Source organism: Stegostoma tigrinum, unplaced genomic scaffold (assembly GCF_030684315.1).
Source record: "Stegostoma tigrinum isolate sSteTig4 unplaced genomic scaffold, sSteTig4.hap1 scaffold_104, whole genome shotgun sequence".
Classification (NCBI taxonomy): domain Eukaryota; kingdom Metazoa; phylum Chordata; class Chondrichthyes; order Orectolobiformes; family Stegostomatidae; genus Stegostoma; species Stegostoma tigrinum.
In genome coordinates, this window is record NW_026728056.1 from 522,501 (window position 1) to 547,201 (window position 24,701).

General features: G+C 43.3%; 1 protein-coding gene across 4 annotated transcripts in view; it reads left to right on the forward strand.

Annotated features, from left to right (window-relative positions):
* The window catches only part of LOC132207579 (utrophin-like), a 101,482-nt gene that overhangs the window by 47,943 nt on the left and 28,838 nt on the right, over positions 1-24,701 (forward strand). The window contains exons 1-2 of one of the 4 annotated variants that reach the window (XM_059643539.1): positions 1,407-1,472; positions 3,956-4,021. The exons of 2 other annotated variants lie outside the window; for them this stretch is intronic. In XM_059643539.1, the coding sequence (XP_059499522.1) occupies positions 3,985-4,021 (37 nt within the window). In that variant the 5' untranslated portion in view covers positions 1,407-1,472; positions 3,956-3,984. Of the gene's footprint in view, positions 1-1,406; positions 1,473-3,955; positions 4,022-24,701 lie in introns of those variants that run through there. One more of the 4 variants, XM_059643538.1, reaches the window with a different exon arrangement.

The following is a 24,701-nucleotide window of genomic DNA, read 5'->3' on the forward strand; positions in this document are numbered from 1 at the left end:
GTGTGAGAGTGAATTTGTGTGTGTGTGTGAGAGAGAGAGAGTGTGTGTGAGAGAGTGAGTGTGTATGTGTGTGTGTGAGAGAGAGCGAGAGGAAGTGTGAGAGTGTGTGTGTGAGAGAGAGTGTGTGTTTGTGTGTGAGAGAGAGAATGGGTGTGTGTGAGAGAGCGAGAATGTGTGTGTGTGTGTGTGTGTGTGAGAGAGACAGAACGTGTATGTGTGTGAGAGAGAGAGAATGTGTGAGTGAGAGATAGAATGTCTGCGTGTGTGTGTGAGAGAGAGAAGGTGTGTGTGTGTGTGTGAGAGAGAGAGAGAGAGAGAGAGAGAGAGAATGTGTGTGTGCACGCGCGGGACAGAGAAAATGTGTGTGTTTGTGAGAGGTAGAATGTGTGTGTCTGCCTGTGTGTGTGTGTGTGTGTGTGTGTGTGTGTGTGTGTGTGTGTGTGTGTGTGTGTGAGAGAGAGAGAACGTGTGTGTGTTCTGTCTGTCCCTTAAACAACTGTGTTACATTATCCATTTTCCAGTCCTCTGGAACTCTCCCTGACTCCAGTCATTCACGAAAAATCACCATCGATGTCTGCACAATCTCCTTAGCTATCTCCTTCAGAACCCTGGGGTGTAGTGCATCTGGTCCACGTGATTTATCCACCTTCATACCTTTCAGCTTCCCTCACACCTTCTCCTTAGTGATAGCTGCTATTCTCACCTCTGCTCTTGACTCTTCTGGTACGTAATGCTCTTAGTATCCTATTGGTGTCTTCTGCCGTGAAGTGTGATACAAAATACCGATTAATTTCCTCACCTGTTACTTTTTTCCCTTTACGACTTCTCCAGCCTCGTTTTCCCGTGGCCTAGTGTCTACTTTTATATCTCTCTTGCCTTTTTTACATCTGAAAGAAACTCTTACAATCTTCTTTTATATTAACTACCTGTTACTTGCCCTCAAATTTCAACTTCTCCCCCGCTTCATGCTTTTCTGGTTGTCCTGTGCTAGTTTTTAAAAGCTTGCTGACCCTCCCACAAATCTTCACATTGCAATCTTCACTTACGTGAGGAATAAGAGAATGGTCAAAGAAAGAGTAGGGCCGATCAGGGATAGCATAGGGAACTTGTGTGTGGAGCCTGAGGAGGTAGGGGAAGCCCTAAATGAGTTTTTTGCTTCTGTCTTTACGAAAGAAACGAACTTTGTAGTGAATGAAACCTTTGAAGAGCAGGTGTGCATGCTGGAATGGATAGAGATAGACGAAGCTGATGTGCTGAAAATTTTGTCAAACATGAAGATTGACAAGTCGCCAGGCCCGGATCAGATTTGTCCTCGGCTGCTTTGGGAAGCGAGAAATGCAATTGCTTCGCCACTTGCGAAGATCTTTGCATCCTCGCTCTCCACTGGAGTCGTACCTGAGGACTGGAGAGAGGCAAATGTAATTCCTCTCTTCAAGAAAGGAAATAGGGAAATCCCCGGCAATTATAGACCGGTAAGTCTCACGTCTGTCGTCTGCAAGGTGTTAGAAAGGATTCTGAGGGATATGATTTATGACCATCTGGAAGAGCATGGCTTGATCAAATACAGTCAACACGGCTTTGTGAGGGGTAGGTCATGCCTTACAAACCTTATCGAGTTTTTTGAGGATGTGACTAGGAAGGTTGATGAGGGTCGAGCTGTGGATGTGGTGTATATGGACTTCAGTAAGGCATTTGATAAGGTTCCCCATGGAAGGCTCATTCAGAAGGTCAGGAGGAATGGGATACAGGGGAACTTAGCTGCTTGGATACAGAATTGGCTGGCCAACAGAAGACAGCGAGTGGTAGTAGAAGGAAAAGATTCTGCCTGGAAGTCAGTGGTGAGTGGAGTTCCACAGGGCTCTGTCCTTGGGCCTCTACTGTTTGTAATTTTTATTAATGACTTGGACGAGGGAATTGAAGGATGGGTCAGCAAGTTTGCAGACGACACAAAGGTCGGAGGTGTCGTTGACAGTGTAGAGGGCTGTTGTAGGCTGCAGCGGGACATTGACAGGATGCAGAGATGGGCTGAGAGGTGGCAGATGGAGTTCAACCTGGATAAATGCGAGGTGATGCATTTTGGAAGGTCGAATTTGAAAGCTGAGTACAGGATTAAGGATAGGATTCTTGGCAGCGTGGAGGAACAGAGGGATCTTGGTGTGCAGATACATAGATCCCTTAAAATGGCCACCCAAGTGGACAGGGTTGTTAAGAAAGCATATGGTGTTTTGGCTTTCATTAACAGGGGGATTGAGTTTAAGAGTCGTGAGATCTTGTTGCAGCTATATAAAACTTTGGTTAGACCGCACTTGGAATACTGCGTCCAGTTCTGGGCGCCGTATTATAGGAAAGATGTGGATGCTTTGGAGAGGGTTCAGAGGAGGTTTACCAGGATGCTGCCTGGACTGGAGGGCTTATCTTATGAAGAGAGGTTGACTGAGCTCGGTCTCTTTTCATTGGAGAAAAGGAGGAGGAGAGGTATACAAGATAATGAGAGGCATAGATAGAGTTGATAGCCAGAGACTATTTCCCAGGGCAGAAATGGCTAGCACGAGGGGTCATAGTTTTAAGCTGGTTGGTGGAAAGTATAGAGGGGATGTCAGAGGCAGGTTCTTTACGCAGAGAGTTGTGAGAGCATGGAATGCGTTGCCGGCAGCAGTTGTGGAAGCAAGGTCATTGGGGTCATTTAAGAGACTGCTGGACATGTATATGGTCACAGAAATTTGAGGGTGCATACATGAGGATCAATGGTCAGCACAACATTGTGGGTTGAAGGGCCTGTTCTGTGCTGTACTGTTCTATGTTCTATGTTCTAAAATCGGACTCTATTTTAAAAGTGAATCATTGCTCTTCTGAATTACTAAACTAATGATGCCCGTCATTTGGATTTTAAGTCAAGAAATATTTCTTTATGGATGGTGTTTCTTGACAACTCATTTTTAAAAAATTTAACCATTTTTCCCTAATCAACCTGTCCAGACATGTTATTGCATACCTCTGGTGCAGGTGGGACTTGAACCTGGGCCTTTTGGACCAGGGACAGGGACACTACCGCTCTGCCATAAGAGGGCCCATCTTACCCTTCTGTGCATGAGTCCCACCTGTTCCTCCCCTTTCTGTCTGCCCAGTCAATTCATTAATCAATTGATCCAAATCAACTGCTTCAATATTTGCTGTACTAACAGCATGCAGTATTTGAAGATCTTGTGGCACACTCGTCATGCTGCTGATTCAGGACCAGAATGTCCAGGATCAAATTGAATCTGCTCCAGAGGTTACTAGATTAGATTACATACAGTGTGGAAACAGGCCCAACAAATCCGCACTGCCTCTTGAAGCATCCCACCCAGACCCATCCCCCAATAACCCACACATCCCTGAACACTACAGGCAATTCAGCATGGCCAATCCACTTAACCTGCACATCTTTGGACTGTGGGAGGAAACCGGAGCACCCGGAGGAAACCCACGCAGACACGGGGAGAACGTGCAAACTCCACACAGACAGTCGCCCGCGGCTGGAATCAAACCTGGGTCCCTGGTGCCGTGAGGCCGCAGTGCTAACCACTGAGCCACTGTCTAATAAATTTTTGTTTATCCAAATTCCATCTGATGACCACAAGAAAAATCCCAGCATTTCTTCCTGAGGAGCAGTGTTACAGCTGACGTGACGAAGTGTCGTACCCACCGAACATGCTGCAAATTTTTTCCATATACCCCACTAGATAAAAAGAAAATGCCTCAACACTTCAATAATGGTGGTTTGCGATGACTTTGAGATGGCGAGTTAGTTCCAGCAAAGTTCCTCCTGAACTTGTACTTTTGTAGTGGATTTTACTGATGCCACTTCGCTAGTTTATTAATTATATTTGTTAAACCCAGGAAAATAATAAAGTATCATTGCCAATATTTTGGTTAAAGATATGCAAAGATCAATCAAATATTATTTTATTTGCAGCTCTACACATTCTCCACAACTGACTCAGGATGACACGCATTCAAGAATACAACGTTATGCCAACAGGTTAAAAAATGCTTTGCCTCATTGAAATTCTAATTTGTTTCGATACAGTGCCAACTGATTAAACTGGTTCATGCCGGGATGGCTCAGTGGTTAGCACTGTTGCCTGATAGTGCCAGGGACTTGGGTTCACTTCCACCCTTTAGCAATTGTTTGTGTGGAGTTTTCACATTCTCCTCATGTCTGTATGGGTTTCCTCCAGGTGCTGCAGTTTCCTCCCATAGTCCAAGGATTTGCAGGTTAGGTGGGTTAGCCATGGGAAATGCAGGGTTACAGGGATAGGGTAGGGAAAGTTCTGGGTGGGATGCTCTTGGGAGCGTCCATGTGGACTGAGTGGGCCTGCTTCCACACTGCAGAGATTCTGTGTTTTGGCCAAATGAGAAATCACTTAGTTCTTGGACATTGGTGATTAAAAATAAAATTCACCGTTGGCTAGCTCTGACCCTTTGTTTTCCATTTTAATTTAACCCGGGATTTGATCAAGTGCTATGTGTAATGAAGTTCGAATTTGTGTATTTCATTCCCTCCAGCTTTTTAACATGACATTACCAGAATATTGATGTCAGAAAAGTTTACCTGAATTCTTCACCGTGCACAGAACACACATTGCACAGTCACGGTGGTAGTCTTTACATACAGTGAGTGGATGGAGAGGCTGGTGTCACTGGACTAGTAATCCAGAACTGTAGATTAATATTCCATGCACTCACAACTCTCTGGGTGAAGAACCTCCCTCTGACGTCTCCTCTATACCTTCCTTCTAACACCTTAAAACTATGACCCCTCATGGCAGTCAATCCTGCCCTGGGGAAAGGTCTCTGGCTATCGACTCTATCCATGCCTCTCATTACCTTGTACACCTCGATCAGGTCACCTCTCTTCCTCCTTCTCTCCAGAGAGAAAAGTCCGAGCTCAGTCAACCTCTCCTCTTAAGACAAGCCCTCCAGTACAGGCAGCATACTGGTAAAACTCCTTTGCACCCTCTCCAAAGCCTCCACATCTTTCCTATAATCGGGCAACCAGAACTGGACACAATGTTCCAAGTGTGGTCTCACCAGGGTTTTGTAGAGCTGCAGCATAACCCCGCGGCTCTTAAACTCGATCTCCCTGTTAATGAAAGCCAAAACACCATATGCTTTCTTAACAACCTTATCCACCTGGGTGGCAACTTTAAGAGGAGCTACGCACTTGAACACCAAGATCTGCTGTTCTTCCACACTGCCGAGAATCCTGCCTTTAATCCTATATTCAGCATTTAAGTTCAACCTTCCAAAATGCATCAATTCGCATTTATCCGGGTTGAACTCCATCTGCCATTTCTCAGCCCAGCTCTGCATTCTGTCAATGTCTCGCTGAAGCCTGCAATAGCCCTCGATACTATCAACGACACCTCCAACCTTTGTGTCATCAGCAAACATACTAACCCACGCCTCAACCTCCTCGTCCAAGTCATTTATAAAAACTACAAAGAGCAGAGGCCCAAGAACAGTGCCCTGTGGGATGCCACTCAGCACTGACCTCCAGGCAGAATATTTACCATCTACAACCATTCTGCCTCCTGTCAGCCAACCAATTCTGAATCCAGACAGCCAAATCACCCTGTATCCCATACCTCCTGACTTTATGAATGAGCCTGCCGTGGGGAACCTTATCAAATGACTTGCTGAAGTCCATGTACACCACATCCACTGCTCGACCCTCGTCAACCTGCCTCGTGACTTCCTCAAAGAACTCAATAAGATTTGTAAGGCATGATCTGCCCCTCACAAAGCCATGCTGACTCCCTTTAATCACGCTATGCTTTTCCAAATAGTCAGCAATCCTATCCCTCAGAATTCTTTCCAAAACCTTGATGACCACAGACTTAAGACTGATTGGTCTGTAGTTGCCAGGGATTTCCCTATTCCCTTTCTTGAAAAGAGGAACAACATTTGCCTCCCTCTAATCTTGCAGTATGTCTCCCGTGGAGAATGAGGAAGCAAAGATCTTCGTCAGCGGCTTAGCAACCTCCTTTCTCACTTGCCGGAGCAACCTCGGATACATCTGGTCTGCCCCTGGGGACTTAGCAATCTTAATGTTTGCCAAAATTTCCAGCACATCAACTTCCTCAATCTTGATCTGTTCAAGCCTTTTTTCCTGCTCCTCAAAGTTCTCATTCACAACAAGGTCCCTTTCCTTTGTGAAAACCAAAGCAAAAAACTCATTTAGGGCTTCCCCTATCCGCTCAGACTCCACGCACAAGTTCCCCATGCTATCCCTGATCGGGGATAGTTCTTTTCTGTCTCTTTCTATTTGCTGCCCTTTTCTACCCAGGAAATAATAATTGACACTGGATTATTTTTAGAGCTTGAGTTGGGTCCCAAAGCATGAAGTTTTTGTGTCTTGTGTGTGTATATCTGTCTGTATTTTTCCCCCATGTCCTTCTCCTGCCTCTCTCTCTCTCTCTCTCACACACACACAATCTGTTTCACAAGGTTGTGCTGCTGCAGTAAGTAAGTCTTTATTTTTTGGTGGCGTTTGGCAGATGCACTGGATGTGACTGGCTAATTCCATTCTGTGGCAACCTTTCACCTCACCCTGAGCACATTAAGCTTCCAGCTTCTTCAGGCTTCTGTGGAAGATGCAGAGTGAGCATGCTCAAATGTAACAAATCAAGTCCATTGACGACAAGGAAATGATTTTTGCTCTTTAGTTATAATGCAAATTTTAAGATGCTTTTATATGACAGGCAAACTCACAATGATGGCTGTAGTGAGAACATCTCTGCAGAAAGTTGGAATGTTTTTGCAGCGTTTGAAAATGATGGCGTAAGGTGAGCCTATCAGAGGCTGTCGCATCTTTATATAATTTGTTCAAAGCTGGTGCTGAAAGAGCTATTTGGAGTTCTTGTCAGCCACTGCTATTTCGAATGACTAGATATAACAATGGATAAAATTATGTGTGGTCTGTTGTGGAGATCTCTTTGTACCCAATCTTGCAATACTGAATTAAGTACACATTTTCTCTATTCTGCTGTACCCAGAGATATGTAGATTATAGATAATAAAATGTGAGGCTGGATGAACACAGCAGGCCCAGCAGCATCTCAGGAGCACAAAAGCTGATGTTTCAGGCCTAGACCCTTCATCAGAGAGCTTTTGTCACATTTTATTATCTTGGATTCCCCAGCATCTGCAGTTCCCATTATCACTATAGATTATAGATGCTTAGTTTATTTGGTATGCGGCTTTTCAGCTGGTGATGTCTGGACTTGCTGACAGTTAAACTGGTAATGGGTCGATGCTGACTAATACAGGCAGGATGGTCATTTCCTGATAGTTTTGCCATGTTTTAAAGTTTAAAATGTGTAAAGCGATTCTCCAGGCTGGCGTGAATTACAGGATAACAAAGTGTGGAGCTGGATGAACACAGCAGGCCAAGCAGCATCTCAGGAGCACCACCACACGGCGTGAATTAGATTCTGGTTTCATGAATTGAGCGTTATAACTAGATTAATTTCAACTATTAAATTTAGTGTTGTTTTTAAAGTAGATTGATATTCTAACCAAGTAAGTAGTCATTTAATTTTAGTGAAGCGTTCACTTTTGTTTAGTTTTCAATGAAAGCTATTGGCTGTCTGTAGACTACAGTTTTGCCTTTTTCTGAAGCCAAATCCAAACTGAAAATGTAACTTCCATTATATATGTTAAGATTCGATCTAAAAGGACTCCCTCTTTTGCAATATTGCCCTTAAGCGCAAGGCAACAAACTGACTGGCTGCAGTTTGATAATAAGTCTGTGCATATTTTGGGAGAGGTGTGTGTCGTAGAATACAGGAGAATACTGACTGGTTCTGTATCAGATCAAGCAATGATTAAATATTCAAATTAATGAGTAGATTATGTTAGTATAGGTTTTAAAATGTCATTGTTTCTTTTCAGAGAAAATTAATTCACCTTGGCAGCAAAATGTAATTTAAAGCCATTTATGTGTGTGGTTTGAATCCAGTTTAAAAGCATTGGAAGCATATTTATATTTTGTGACATGGTAAATTATCATTGTGCCGCGTTTAAAAATTTTAGTCTATTTTCAAAGTGACATTGAAAACCGTTCGGAGAAATACTTTGAACGTAGTTATTGGATAGCAAAAGTATAAAGTATTGCTGTGTGTTTTGTCGTGTCTGAAGGCCAGTAGTAAATATGAGGTTGAACTTAGTGTCAGCAAATGCGTTTGAATGTAGATTGATGCTGACAGAAGTGATAAAAGCTTAGTTGATCACTAAGTTGAATATTCTGGAGTTGATATCATATTGTCTTTTCATAAAACCTGAGTTGAGTTTGTTCTGTCCACTCACAGCTTTAATGATAACTAAACAGCCTTGCAGCTCACATGCAATATTCCTTAAAACTAAATGCTTTGTCACTGTAACAAAGTGTGGAGCTGGATGAACACAGCAGGCCAAGCAGCATCTCAGGAGCACAAAAGCTGACGTTTCAGACCTCGACCCTTCATCAGAGAGGGGGATGGGGAGGGGGTTCTGAAATAAATAGGGAGAGATGGGGAGGCAGACCGAAGATAAATAGAGGAGAAGATAGGTGGAGAGGAGAGTATAGGTGGGACAAGAGAGTTGCAGTGGGAGAGAGATTCCCTGAGGTTGGTCCGGAGGGAGGGGGGTAACTTCTTCAGGTTAGGCATTCCTGGAAGAGGCAAAGACATGTTTCTGATGGTGATGGTCTTTAACGAGCAGTTATGGAGCATAATTCTACAAGATTTAGTTCATTTGAAGTGGGGAAAGCTTCTGAAGAACTCAAGAAACCTGAACAGAAAAATAGATTTAGAAATAAGGTGTCATTTTGCAGAGTGTTGACAGTAACTTGCATTGACCTCTGCATTCCAGTTGAGCTATGCTGTGCTTCGCATTGGTGAGGTCACATTTCTTCTAGTGACAGTCATTTTGTCAAAACTTTCCCATTCTTGAGTTTTGTGTTTTTGGTGTTTTGATGTTGATCTTGATATCAACAAGGAAACAGCTTTCTTCTCCAGCAGATACCTATAAATTAATGTCTAGCAGCACGGTAAATGCCACAATAGAGTAACACAGGTTACCTGAGCTGCAGCATAAGGAAAGAGTAGAAGAGTTAGCAAACCCAGGTAAATAGAATTGAATCAAAGAAATAATGCAATAAAAGGTCATATCCACTTTGTTAGTTTCATGTGTTCCTAAATTCTGAAGAATGGTCACTGGACCCAAAATGTTAACTTTGCTTTCACTCCACAGATGCTGCCAGACTTGCTGAATTTTTCAATAATTTAATGTGTTCCCACTTCACTAACTCTTTTCCCAGTACAGAGCGGAACCTATTGAATTCTGCAAAAGCAAGAAGAAAAGATAGCTTAAGACATCTTAGGATTTCCAATATCTCTAATAATGATAAGAAAGTTAGCATGAAGGCACTTTATCTAAATGCTGTTGGTATTCACAACAAAGTAGATGAATTAACAGCACAAATCCTCTTGAATGATTCTGATGTGGTAGGCATCTTAGAGACATGGTTGCAGGGAGTTCAGGACTGGCAGTTCAACATCCAAGGATTCACAACTTATCGAAAAGACAGGGAGGTGGGCAGAGGGGAAGGGGTTACCTTGTTAGTCAAGAATGAAATTAAATCTACGGCACTGAATGGCATAGTGTCAGAAGGTGTGGAGTCTATGTGGGTGGAGTTGAGGTACCACAATGGCTAAAAAAAAGTATAATGGGAGTTATGTACAGACCTCCCAACAGTGATCAGGACCAGGGGCACAAGATGCACCTGGAAATAGATAGGGCATGTCAGAAAGGCAAGGTCACAGTGATCATGGGGGACGTCAACATGCAGGTGCCCTGGACGAATAATGTTGCCAATAGATCCAAAGAAAGGGAATTCATGGAATGATTGCAGAATGATTTTTTGGAACAACTTGTGATGGAGCCCACAAGGGAACAGGCTATTCTTGACTTAGTGTTATGTAATGAGCCAGACTTTATAAAAGATCTGAAAGTAAGGGAACACTTAGGAGGCAGCGATCATAATATGGTAGAATTTAATCTGCAGTTTGAAAGAGAGAAGGCAAAATCAGATGTAATGGTGTTACAGTTAAATAAAGGTAATTACAGGGGCACGAGAGAGGAATTGACAAAAATCGACTGGAAGGAGAGCCTAGCGGGGAAGACAGTAGACCAACAATGGCAGGAGTTTCTGGGTGTAATTGAGGACATAGTACAGAGGTTCATCCCAAAGAAAAGAAAGAAAAGAAAGATTATCCGGGGTGGGATTAGACAGCCATGGTTGACAGAGGAAGCCAGGAAATGTATCAAAGAAAAAGAGACAGCCTATAAAGTGGCCAAGAGCACTGGGAAATCAGAAGATTGGGAAGGCTACAAAAACAAACAGAGGATAACAAAGAGAGCAACAAGGAAGGAGAGGATCAAATATGAAGGTCGACTAGCTAGTAATATTAGAAATGATAGTAAAGGTTTCTTTCAAGATATCAGAAACAACCGAGAGGCAAAAGTAGACAGTGGGCCACTCCAAATTGATGCTGGAAGGCTAGTAATGGGAGGTAAGGGAATAGCTGAAGAACTCAATAAGTACTTTGCGTCAGTCTTCACAGTGGAAGACATGAGTAGTATGCCAACAATTAGGGAGAGTCAGGGGGCAAAGTTGAGTATGGTAGGCATTTCAAAAGAGAAAGTGCTAGAAAACCTAAAGGGTCTAAAAATTGCTAAATCTCCTGGCCCCGATGGGCTACATCCTAGAGTTCTGAGGGACGTGGCTGAGGAAACAGCAGAGGCTTTGGATGTGATCTTTCAAAAGTCACTGGAGTCAGGGAAAGTCCCAGATGATTGGAAAATTGCTGTTGTAACCCCCTTGTTTAAGAAAGGATCAAGGCAAAAGATGGAAAATTACAGGCCAATTAGCCTAACCTCAGTAGTTGGTAAAATTATGGAATTCATTGTTAAGGACGAGATTTCTAAATTCCTGGAAGTGCAGGGTCAGATTAGAACAAGTCAGCATGGATTTAGGAAGTGGGGGCCATGCCTGACAAACTGTGAGAATTCTTTGAAGAGGTAACAAGTATGTTAGACCAGGGAATCCCAGTGGATGTTATCTATCTAGACTTCCAAAAGGCCTTTGATAAGGTGTTTCACGGGAGGCCGCTGAGCGAGATGAGGGCCCATGGTGTTCGAGGTGAGCTACTGGCTTGGATTGGGGATTGGCTGTCTGACAGAAGGCAGAGAGTTGGGATAAAAGGCTGTTTTTCGGAATGGCAACTGGTGACAAGTGGTGTCCCGCAGGGTACAGTGTTGGGGCCACATCTGTTCACCTTATGTATTAATGATCTGGATGAAGGGGCTGGGGGCATTCTGGCGAAGTTTGCCGATGATACGAAGATAGGTGGACAGGCAGGGAGGCTGCAGAAAGATTTCGACAGTTTAGGAGAGTGATCCAGGAAATGGCTGATGAAATTCAACGTGAGCAAATGCGAGGTCTTGCACTTTGGAAAAAAGAATACAGGCATAGGACTATTTTCTAAACGGTGAGAAAATTCATAAAGCCGAAGTACAAAGGGATCTGGGAGTGTTGGTCCAGGATTCTCTAAAAGTTAACTTGCAGGTAGAATCTGTGATTAAGAAAGATGTTGTCGTTCATCTCAAGAGGGTTGGAATATAAAAGCAGTGATGTGCTTCTGAGAATTTATAAAGCTCCAGTTAGGCCCCACTTAGAATATTGTGTCCAATTTTGGGCCCTACACCTCAGGAAGGACATACTGACCCTGGAGCGTGTCCAGTGGAGATTCACACGGATGATCCCTGGAATGGTAGGTTTAATGGCTGAGGATCCTGGGATTGTATTCATTAGAGTTTAGAAGGTTATGGGGAGATCCAATAGAAACTTACAAGGTAATGTATGGCTTAGAAAGAGTGGACGCTGGGAAGTTGTTTCCGTTAGGGGAGAGTAGGACCCGTGGGCACAGCCTTAAAATTAGAGGGGGTAAAATTAAAACGGAAATGAGATGACATTTCTTCAGCCAGAGAGTGGTGGGCTTGTGGAATGCATTGCCACGGAGTGCAGTGGAGGCCGGGATATTAGATGCCTTCAAGCCAGAGATGGATAAATTCTTGATCTCATAAGGAATCAAGGGCTACGGGGAGAGTGCAGGGAAGTGAAGTTGAAATGCCCATCAGCCATGACTTAAATGGCAGAGTGGACTCGGTGGGCCCAATGGCCTCACTTTCACTCCGATGTCTTACGGTCTTGTGGAAGTAAAAATAGTGCATGAAGAATATACATTTTTGTTGCAAATCAGTGCAGTGCGGAAGATTTTCATGATGAAATTTGTTGTTTGGTTACATGGCAGAGAAAAGAGTTGTTTCCTAATTCGTCCTTCAGTGTTCAGAGGATTTCTGGGTGTTGGATATATTTTCCCAGGAGCTGGGATCTAAATGATGTCATAAATAAATTTAAAAGCACTTTGCCTAAATAGAATGTTCATGACGATTGCATGATGCGTCTCTTTAGAAGTGATAAGTTTTACAACAGCCTCTGAATGACATTCCCTAATTTGTTGCAGCTGCAGACAGGGATTCGCCAAATCATTAATTTCCCAAGTCAGGAACGATAAACCAATTCCCCTTGTTTATTCAGCTGTTCTCTCCGTTGGTTGCACCAAGGTTAATTCAGAAAGAATCTCTTCCTTGGAAACCTTTCTCCCAGATCCAAATGAACGTGAATCAGAAATTGCTGGGAAAACTCAGCAGGTCTAGCAGCATCTGTGGATCGCTAACAGGCTTAATGTTTCAGGTTGGTGACCCTTGTTCAGAGTGTTAACTCTGCTTTCCCTCCACAGATGCTGCCAGACCTGCTGAGTTTTGCCAGCAATTCCTGGTTTTGTTTCTGATTTTCAGCATCTGCAGCTCTTTGGTTTTTGCCAAATGAATATAAGTTTTAAGTGGAGGTAATTTAATCAGGCTTTCTTGAATTAACATAAAGAGCAGTTTATCAAATTACTGGGGAGTATTACTGAACAAAGAGACCTTGGCGTGCAGGTTCATAGTTCCTAGAAGTTGGAGTCACAGGTAGACAGGGTAGTGAAGAAGGTGTTTTGTGCACCTGCCTTTATCGGTCAGTGTATTGAGTATAGGAATTGGGATGCCACGTTGTGGCTGTACAGAACATTGGTTCGGCCACTTTTGGAATACAGTGTGCAATTCTGATCTCCCTGCTATCGGAAGGATGTTGTTGAACTTACAAGGGTACAGAAATGCTTTACCAAGATGTTACCAGGGTTGCAGGGTTTGACAAATACAGAACAACTGAATAGGCGGGACTAATTTCCTTGGAGTGTCGGAGGTTGAGGCATGATTTTATCGAGATTTATAAAATCGTGAAGAGTAAGGATAGAGTGAATAGCCAAGGTCTTTATTCTGGGTAGGGAGTCCAAAACTTGAGGGTACAGGTTTAGGGTGAGAAGGGAAAGATTTAAAAGGGACCTAAGGGGGGCAACCTTTCCAATCAGAGGATGGTGTGTGTGTGGAATGAACTTCCAGACGAAGTGGTCGTGGCTTGTACAATTGCATTTAAAAGGCATCTGGATGGGTGCATGAACGGGAAGGGTTTAGAGGGATATGGACCAAGTGCTGGCAAGTGGGACTGGATTAATTTTGGATATCCGGAGGCATGACCCAAGTTGGACCAAAGTGTGTTTCAGTGCCGTGCAACTGTATGACTCCAGATACAAGAAGAAGTAGTAACACAACACACAGGTACAAAAGTAAGCGATGAGTGCAACTGATAAAAGTAAAAGCAAAATGCAGATGAGCCTCTGAATTATTTGTGAAGAGCAAGTACAAAGATGTAGCAGCTGTGATTGGATGTGGCCAGTCGCGTTGACCTTGATAGTTGAGCTGACAGTTTTGATATTGATTTTGTGATCAAAATTCCTTTGTGGTGATTACTTTTGAACTCTCTGACAGCATGTGGAGGAAGAAGGGGTGATTCTATGTTTTTTTCTGGTAGGATAGGGCTGTTAAAAATCGCTATTATCAAAGCTGTGTCCCTCAGCACTCTGGGCCAGACACGAGGACATTTTCTGCTGACAGTGACAGGCTTATTGTTGCATTCAATTTTTAAGCTCTCTTTCATACATTTCTGGAGGGTAACATAGATATGCCTGAAAAAGGTGGCTGTCTGCTGAGAGAGATGCAGTCAGCCGCTCGGTCTGTCTTTTTAGGAGGTCTGTCCCTTTTTGAAATTTCCCTGATTCTTTACAGGTACAGCATTACATTGGCTTCTTGTAGAATTTTTTCAGTGAGATTTGCAGTTTATACTTTCTGTAGCAGTCCTATTTTTCTTTCAAAATAAAGTAATTTTGAAATGAGAAGTGAAAAGAGGCCTGTTTGTATTTTGAAGCTCTGATCTATTGTCATCGTACTGGTTTTGTTTTAAACATTGATTGAAAGTTTTGTAATTCTGGTCAGGTCAGGTATGAGTTGGTTGTGACATATATCTAACTAGAAGTTTGATATTTGAATATCTATAATGTAAATTATTTTTATTCCTGTAATTGTATAAAGGGAATTAATTTCAAATGTTTAGGTACAAGGTATTGAGGAGTTAAGGGGACAGTAGGAGAGAGAAAATATGCTGTATCATCTGTCATAGTGAGATTTGAAGCCAAGTCCAAATGACATTAGCTTGTGGGTCTGGATTAATAGTCTGATGATATCACTACTCCACCCCCACCTGTCGCATTTTGTGTCTCTTCTTCGTCCACGATAGTTGTCCACCAGTTACCCTTAAAAATAAAATGATTTGACAACTTGAAGAGAAAATTATCTTTGCAGTATTGTATTCTCAGCTGTTTCCTTTGAATGATTCTTTCGGATGAGTTTTGACAGCCTTTCTAATAACAAACAGTATTGCAGTTAATAAAACTGCCAAGGAATGAATGGGTCTTTATGCTATATTTATGGTCGAGTGGTCAAGCCACTATCAACCTGCTAGAATTTCAATCTGGGCCGGCCTAGAGCAGCAGTTTTTGATGAAAATTACACGCATAACCCCTGTAGGACAGGAGCAAAACAAACATAAAGCCTAAAGTCAATCTTTATAATGTTCCCTTCAGGGCTATTAAAACTATTCTATACTTATAATGAGGAAAAACAATTTTTAAAAATTAATTTATTTTAAATCAAGTCATTCTGTATCTTCAGCACATAATGAGCTTGGCTTATGACAGTCAGCCAACCAACCGCCAACTTAGACGCTCTTAATCATCATTGTGGCCCCCTTTTTGAACTTGACCAGTGACACACAACTAAGATTAACAGCATGTACCTCTGCATCCTTTGCTTTGATCAGTAATGACATTGAGGTTACCAGCTTGGAGATTCTGAGTCTCTGCTCATTGTCAGGGAGCTTAGTTAGGTGCCGCTGAGTCAATTTTTGCATCACTATTTATGTTATTTCAGCTTCTTGATGGTGTGGATGTCAGTAACACTTGGAAGCCAATATTATCAGTACTTTTTCTAAATGGGCCTTGTGTTGCTGGCTAGGTGACTGTTTATTGCTCATGCCAAATTGCTTAGAAGGCAGTTAAGCGTAAACTATGATGCCTGGCCTAGACTGAAGGGTTTGTTCTGTACCATATGATTCTGTGATTTTATGAATGCGAAGACTGGAATCACATGTATCCTAGGCCAGGTTTCCTTCTGTATCGGGCATTAGTGAACCAAATGGCAATTGAGAATGGTTTAATGGACACGTTCTGGCTAACTTTTTTATTGCAGACTTGCATTGAATTCAGGCTTCAGAAAGAATGCCAAGAGTAGGTACATCAGCATTGCAGCATTCCCTCAACATTGCCATCATTTTGTGCTCAAGTCCTGGTTTGGAGCTTCAACCTAAAATTTCTAACTGGGTAGAGGGTGGAAAGAAGAGGATGACTGTGTCAGTGGAACAAAAATGACAGACATGTTGGAGTTTTTTTTTCCTTTAAATCATTCATGGAGTGTGCCCATTGTCCATTTCTAATTGCCTTTGAGAAGGTGAGAGTAAGTCACTGCAGTCCATGTGATGTGGGTACATCCCAATATGAATAGTATTGTATTTATGATTATTTGGAAAAGCACAGTTTGATTAGAAATAGCATGGCTTTCAGAGGGGTAGGTCAGGCCTCACAAGCGAATTCTTTGAGGATGTGACAAAATACATCGATGAAGGTAGACCATGGATGTGATGTCTATGGAGTTTAGCAAGACATTTGATAAGCTTCAACATGGTAGGCTCATTCAGAAAGTAAGGAGGCATGAGATTCAGGGAAATTTGCCTGTCTGGATACATAGCTGGCTGCCCGATAGAAGACAGGTTGGTAGTAGATGGAAAGTATTCAGCTTGGAGCTCGGTGACTCGTGGTGTTCTGCACGAATCTGTTCTGGGACGCCTGCTGATTGTAATCTTTATAAACGATTTGGAAGAGGAAGTGGGAGGGTGGGTCAGTAAGTTTGCCAATGACACAAGGGTTGTTGGAGTTGTGGATAGTGTGGAGGGCTGTTGTAGGTTGCAACAGGATGCAGAGCTGGGCAAAGAACCGGCAGATGGAATTCAAACCAGAAAAGTGTGAAGTGATTTATTTTGTAAGTTCAAATTGAATGTAGATTACAGGGTTAATGGAAGTATGGAGGAACAGAGGGATCTTGGGGTCCATATCCAAAGCTCCCACCAAGTTGCTACCCAAGGTGAGAGGGTTTTTAAGAAGACATATGGTGTGTTGGCTTTCATTGACAGGAGAATTGATTTTAAGAGCCATTAGGTTATGCTGCAGCTCTCTGAAACTCTGGTTACTCCACACTTGTATTTTTATGTTCAGCTTTTGTCGCCTTATTATAGGAGAAATGTGGAAGCTTTAGAGAGAGTGTAGAGGAGATTTAGCAAGATGCTCAAAATTATCAGAAAGGCTGTCGAGGAGCTGGGCATGTCATGCTTCCACACTGTTTGCGAGTTTGCAGCATTCATTTGACAAATGTACTTGTTCAGAACTAAGGAAAGGTCACTGAAATGGTAACTCTGATTTTCCTTCACATATGCTGCCAGGCCTGCTGAGCTTTTCCAGCAACTTCTGCTTTTGTTTCTGATTTACAGCATCCGCAGTCCTCTTGGTTTTCACTCAGAATTTTTAATTTGTCTCAGTGGAAGGGATCAAAAATTTTGTTTTTAAGAGGGACCTGAAATAACTCCACAGAGCTGGTATCCTGTCACCAAGTCACCTTTTATTTACAAATGGAGAGCCCTGACACTCCAGTTCTTATCAATCAGCCAGGGCTTCCTGACTGGACTAGATTAAGCCCCATTCAGGAAACTCACTCTGTGCTGTCCATCTGGCTGACCTCGTTACATTCAATATATTCCTCCCCTTCTGAGTTCAAGGACACAGGCTGGTTCTTTTTCTTTTGTGGTTTCTGGATGTTCTAGCATCGGGTCAGGTTCCTCTAATCCTGCCTCGGATACGGGCAGAGTGTAATGTGCAGTAGCCTGCCTCTTGCGCCGAGAGTATCTCGCGAGAAATCAGTTTTATTCTGCAAGTGGAAAAGGCGTCGAGGCAGTGACCATCTCCGATTCCGAGGTATCTTCGATGCTTGACGGAGAAGTCGAACACACATGTTCTCGAACTATTGGAAAGGCTGTCGAGGAGCTGGGCACGTTGTGCCCCTGCACTGTTTGCGAGTTTGCAGCATTCGTATGGTCTTGGTGACATTCTCGTTCAGGGCTGTTGCATCTACTTGATCGTTATATGTCATTCGACCTGACCTCACATTGACCATGTCCGTTACTCGTGCAGGTCCATTCCTCTGGTTCCTACACCAAACGTTATCCCCTGAAATAAAGCCTCTCACTCAGCAGTCTCATGTCTGGCACTGGCTTTCCTGATGCCGTATCAGCCCAGTTTGGTTAGCATGTAAAACAATACTTTTCACTGTGTCTGTCTACATGTGACAGTTATATGTCAAATCAAATCTCATTTATTACCTTCCCATGTATACAAAGATGCATGCAGTGTGATATGTTAACCTTTGGAGTTTCACCAATAGCATTAATTCTCATTTCTGTTGCCTTTGAGCTTTTTTAATCAGCTTGCATTCCAACTGATATTTCACAGATTGTAGAATTGTGGGTTATTTGTGTTGTGGAGTCTTGCACATGGAGACTATGAATTTTGACTCTTTACTTTCATAACACGCGACTAATTATTTGCCACGATATATATTACGATATATAGATGGTGAAAGGATTTAGAGGAATTGTGTATGAAACCTGAACAGTAAATGAAGCTGTACAAAGCTTGATTTAGTCAAGACAAGAGCTTTGGAACTTTGTATCCATGTTGTTTATAACAATGTTATAATAGAGGATGTCGCCATGGACGTCCAGTCCTTATACACCTGCATTCCTCATGCAGATGGCCTCAAGGCCCTCCGCTTGTTCCTGTCCCACAGGCCCGACCAGTCCCCCTCCACTGACACCCTCTTCCGCCTAGCTAAACTCGTCCTCACCCTCAACAACTTCTCCTTCGATTCCTCCCACTTCGTACAGACAAAGGGGGTGGCCATGGGTACCTGCATGGGCCGAAGCTATGCCTGCCTCTTTGTAGGTGACATGGAACATCCCTCTTGCGCACCTGCACAGGCCCTCTGTTACATGGATGACTGTATCGGCGCCGCCTCTTGCTCCCCAGAGGAGCTCGAACAGTTCATCCACTTCACCAACACCTTCCGCCCCAACCTCAAGTTCACCTGGGCCATCTCCAACACATCCCTCTCCTTCCTGGACCTCTCAGTCTCCATCTCAGGCAACCAGCTAGAGACTGATGTCCATTTCAAGCCCACCGACCCCCACAGCTACCGAGAACACACCTCCTCCCACCCACCCTCCTGCAAAAATTCCATCCCCTATTCCCAATTCCTCCGCCTCCGCCACATCGCTCCCAGGATAAGGCATTCCACTCCCGCACATCCAAGATGTCCGCATTCTTCGAGGACTGCAACTTCCCTCCCGCAGTGGTCCAGAACGCCCTTGACCGTGTCTCCCGCATTTCCCACAATACATCCCTCACACCCCGCCCCTGCAACCACCGCCCTAAAAGAATCCCCCTCGTCTTCACATACCACCCCACCAGCCTCGGATACAACGCATCATCCTCCGACACTTCCGCCATCTACAAACCAACCCCACCACCCAAGACATTTTTCCATCCCCACCCCTGTCTGCTTTCCGGAGAGACCATTCTCTCCGAGACTCCCTTGTCCACTCCACACTCTCCCCTTCAACCCCACCACACCCGGCAACTTACCCTGCAACCGCTGGAAATGGTACACTTGCCCCCACACCTCCTCCCTCACCCCTGTCCCAGGCCCCAAGATGACTTTCCATATTAAGCAGATATTCACCTGCACATCTGCCAATTTGTACACTGTATCCACTGTACACGGTGTGGCTTCCTCTAAATTGGGGAAACCAAGCGGAGGCTTGGGGACCGCTTTGCAGAACACCTCTGCTCGGTTTTCAGTAAACAACTGCACCTCCCAGTCGCGAACCATTTTAACTCCCCCTCCCATTCTTGAGATGACATGTCCCTCGTGGGCCTCCTGCAGTGCCACAATGATGCCACCCGAAGGTTGCAGGAACAGCAACTCATATTCCGCTTGGGAACCCTGCAGCCCAATGGTATCAATGTGGATTTCACAAGCTTCTAATCTCCCGTCCTCCCACTGCATCCCAAAACCAGCCCAGTTCGTCCCCTCCCCCCACTGCATCTCAAAACCAGCCTAGCTCGTCCCCGCCTCCCTAACCTGTTCTTCCTCCCATCTATCCCCTCCTCCCACCTCAAGCCACTCCTCCATTTCCCACCTACCGACCTCATCCCGTCTCCATGATCTGTCCGTCCTCCCCGGACTGACCTATGCCCTCTCTACCTGCCCCACCTCTACTCTCCTCTCCACCTATCTTCTCCTCTATCCATCTTCGGTCCGCCTCCGCCTCCGCCTCTGTCCCTATTCATTTCAGAACCCTCTCCCCGTCCCTCTCTCTGATGAAGGGTCTCGGCCTGAAACGTCAGCTTTTGTGCTCCTGAGACGCTGCTGGGCCTGCTGTGTTCATCCAGCCTCACACTTTGTTATCTTGGATTCTCCAGCATCTGCAGTTCCCATTATCTCTGGTTATAATAGTGAGATTGAGTTATAATAGTGACAAGATTGAAGCAGTCTATCAAAAGCATTCATCTACACCCAGCCTCGAGTCTCATCCTTACAATTTGTTGCAGATCATATTTGGAAGAAATAATTTTAATGAGCTGCATTAGCATAATTGCAATAAGCACTTCACTGTATTACTTTTCTCAGGCGTCTTAACTTTTAGTCAGTTGAAAGTCAGGGTGAGAGCCTTAGTAACTTTGTAATGACAAACTGTCAAATGGAAGAAGTGCTGCAGTACTGAAAGTGTGAATGACAGTGCAAAAAGATGTAGAAAAAAATAACATTTATTGCTGCCTCTTTTAAAGTGGTTTCAAGTGTGCATTGTGACTTTGAGGGAAATGGTTGAGGAGGAACTAATGAGCCCTGTGAGCTGAATTAATGCAAAGAAACTTGCAGTCTCCAGATTGTCAGAAACCACATGTATGACTAAAATTGTGAGTTGATATCCTGTGGAATTCCTGACCCGTGGAGCTGTGTGGATCTAGAGTTGGAAACCTGTCAGATAGGTCTAAGTATGGACTATTTTGTTTCAATTTCCATTATCTGATTGTTATAGCGGAAACTTGCATGGACTGAAGTTTCTTTCAAAACGACAAAAGCATGGACCTAAAATGATGGCTGTTGTCTTCTGACTATGGACTGCAGCAAGCTTCGGGCAACCTATGTGGAATGAATGAATAAATTAATCTGCATTTAAATCATGATTTCATCTGTAGTCATTGAAACAGGCAACTGAATCAGCATCAAGAAACTCACGTTTCCTGTTGTAGTTCACACATATATGGTACTTTTACACATTCTGAATGGAGAGCTCAACTGCCAGTCAGCCAGCTTGGAAAGATAGTGCCGCTAAACTCTGAAATTCCCACTAAACTATATTTCAACAGCTGTTATTGAGAAGAGAGCAGAAAAAGAGAAAAAAGATTCATTCATGACAAGAGCTGGAACGCTTTCTCTCCCGTTGTCTCTCATCATGTTGGAAGACAGTGCCTAGTGGAAAAAGCAAATTGGAAAACAACAATTTATCAAGGAAGCAAAGGTAGCTACAGATTCGTCTACTGCTGAGTATACATTTCAAACATGAAACAACCGTTCTCCCGAGCTAAGAATCTAACATCCCAAATGTACAAATGGCTTGGCCGGAGAAGCTACAAGTAACATTCATACCACACAAACCCCAGGCCGTGACCATCTCCAATAAGAGACAACCGAATCTCCAGCCCATGACATTCAGTGGTGTCATGGAATCCCCCTGTCTCACCATCCTTAGGGTTACCATTGACTGGAAATACAGCTGAACTCGCCACGTAAACATAGTGGCTACAAGAGCAGGTCAGAGGCTAGGAATACTGCGGCAAGTAACTCGCCACCTAACTTATGAAAGCCTGTCCACCTTGTACACGGCACAAGTCAGGAGTGTGATGGGATGCTTCCCACTTGTCTGGATGGATGCAGCTCAAACAACACTCAAGAAGCTTGATGCCATCCAGGACAAAAAAGTCCATTTGATTGGCATCACATCCACAAACACCCACTTTCTCCAACCATTGATGCTCAGTAGCAGCAGCATGCATTGTCTAAAAGATGCACAGCAGAAATTCACCAAAAATCCTTGGCACCTTCCAAACCTCCAACTACTCTCAAGGCCCTCACTTCACAACTTTGTTAAAAAGGCAACTTGATAGATGACAATATTCTTTCATAATTTTTTGAATGTTGCTGAAATTAAATGATCAGTTTGGATGAGCATTTAGGAGGTGTCTAAAATTATAGTGGGATCTTGAACAATTGGCCATTGGGCTGAGGGGTGACAGATGGAGTTTAATTTGGATAAATGCGAGGTATTGCATTTTGGTAAACCAAATAAGGGCAGGACTTTTGCAGTTAATAGAACTGTGGATGGAGTTGTAAAACTGAGAGACCAAAGGATTGATGTTACATAATCCTTTGCAAGTTGGACGAGGTGGTTAAGAAGGCATTTAACACGCTTGCCTTCATTGATCAGACCATTGAGTTCTCGGAGTTGGTAGGTGGTCACTTTTTGAGTATTGTTCCAATTGCCTTGCTATAGGAAGGATGTGATTAAATTGGAGAGGGTTCGGGAAACATAGCAGGATGTTGTTGGGAGTGGAGAATTTGAGCTGTAATGATACGCTGGATAGGCTGTGACCTTTGTCACTAGAGCTTTAGGAGGTTGATGGGTGACATTATACAGGTTTATAAAATCATGAGGGGTACCGATAAGATGAATAGCAAAGGTCTTTTCTCTAGGGTAGGGGAGTTCAAAACTAGAGCACACATTTTTAAAATAAATGGAGAAAGATTTAAACGTGACCTGAAGGGCAACTTTTTTACACAGAGGGTAGTTCGCTTGTGGAATGAACTGCCAGAGGAATTGGTAGATGCAGGTACAGTTCTACTCCGTTGCTGTATGATTCTATGACTCTGGTGTCAATTGACAATATAGCTGTCCCCAGGTTGAAGTGCCTCATTAGTTCTAGGATTCCTGCCAACTCGATAATATGAAGCAGAAGGTGAGAACTTTGGAAACAGCTTCAGGTATAAATTGTTTGCTTAAAGTAAGAACTATGTATGTATATTTTGTGATGGCATCCAAGCATGCTCTTCTGTTAAAATCCTATTGGCAACATCATTGCAAAACACAAAACACTACCTGTATTCTTGTTCGAAATGCCACCCTTTGATGCCATTTGGTGTTGAGATCGTGAACCAATCCCTTAATGAATTCCCTCCAATTGCATATTGCCTGAAATAGAAAGAAACAGGCCCAGGAGCCTGAGAAAGAGAAAATTAGAATGAACATGTTATTCTCCCTATTGCCAAGATATTCTCAGTTCCTGTGAAAAAGTGAATTTTTACAATTGCCTGAGTAGAAATTTATTCTGACCCATAGTATCAGTTCAGTAATCTTCAAAATAAACAATCATGAAGCTGCAATATTAGCAGGACCATTTAATAATATTTGGTCAGGCTTGCCTTGAAGAGATTGTGTTATCTATAAAATCAGGAGCGAGTTTATATGGTAACGAAATTACCGAATGGCCTGACCTTTAACAGTGCACAGCTACCGACAGCACGTGACAGTATTGTTTATAAATATTTGTATTTTTTTGCTCCAAATACTAGCTTGTAGAATTTAGATTAAAGCAAGTATTATTTTGGAGTCTTTGAGCAAGTTATGTAGAAACTGCTGATTATTACAGAAATCATCAAAAAGGTGTAAATTGCTGGGAGGGAGAAGAGCTGTTACATTTATCAGTTGTCACGTTGACATATTCCATTGTAGTAGGTAAGTCCGTGTCTTCTGTGATTTATTTCTTGGAATTGCAAGTATTTATCTTTCAGAACTGCAAATGAAATTGCCACCAGCAATTTTTTTTTGGTGATCAACTTCGCCTCCATTATCCTGCATCACAATCAAATTCTAATATTTCTGAACTGAGGAATCATAGAATTTGACAGTATAGAAGGTGGCCATTTGTCCCAGCCTGTCTGTACTGGCTCCTGAAAGAGCTACCTTGCTTTGTCTCTGTTGGCCTCTAAATTCAGCACTTTTGAATATATATCTCAGGAAGGGTCACCGGACCTGAGATGTTAATTCCAATTTCTCTTCACAGATGCTGTCAGGCCTGTTGATCTTTTCCAGCAACTTTGTCAAGTTTTTGTCAAGTAAAGAGATTTAGATTCTCCCTTACTGGAGATTGTCATTGCCTGACATTTTTTTGTAATGCATAATTCTTACCACTTGTCAGCCCTAGCCTGAACTTTGCCCAGGCCTTGCTGCATATGGACATGGACTGCAGTAATCAGTGCCTATACCCACTTCTGACTTTGTGAAGGAGTTACGTTCATTGATAAAGCAGCTGAAGCTGGTCAGACTGAGGAACTTTGCAGCGATGACCTGGTACTGAGCTGATTGATCTCCAGCAACCACAACCATCCTGCCTTTTGCTGTCGAGATCTTCAAGACCATTTCCCACCTGATTCCCATGGACTTCAGTTTTCGGAAGGCTTCTTGATGTCAAGGTGAGTTACTTTTCTGTCAGCCTTGGAAAACCATTCTTTTGTCTGTGTTTGGACCAAAATTGTATGAAAGTTAGAAGCTACGTTGGCCCTGATGGATCCCAAAATGAGCAACAATGAGCCGGTTATTGCCCAGTTTCGGGCCCAGTTCTGAGGAACAGTCACTGGACCCGAAATGTTAGCTCTGATTAATTTCAGTCACACACAGTTAGAGAAACTACACTATTCCAATCATAACATTAATTTATATAACCAAGCGCAACCTTGACTCGTACAATGAGTTAAAATTCTGGACTCGACCTCCAGTTACCCGGGCCATTCAGTACTAATCTCGGTCTTTTGACAGTGAACACTTTGTGGAGCTGTTTTAT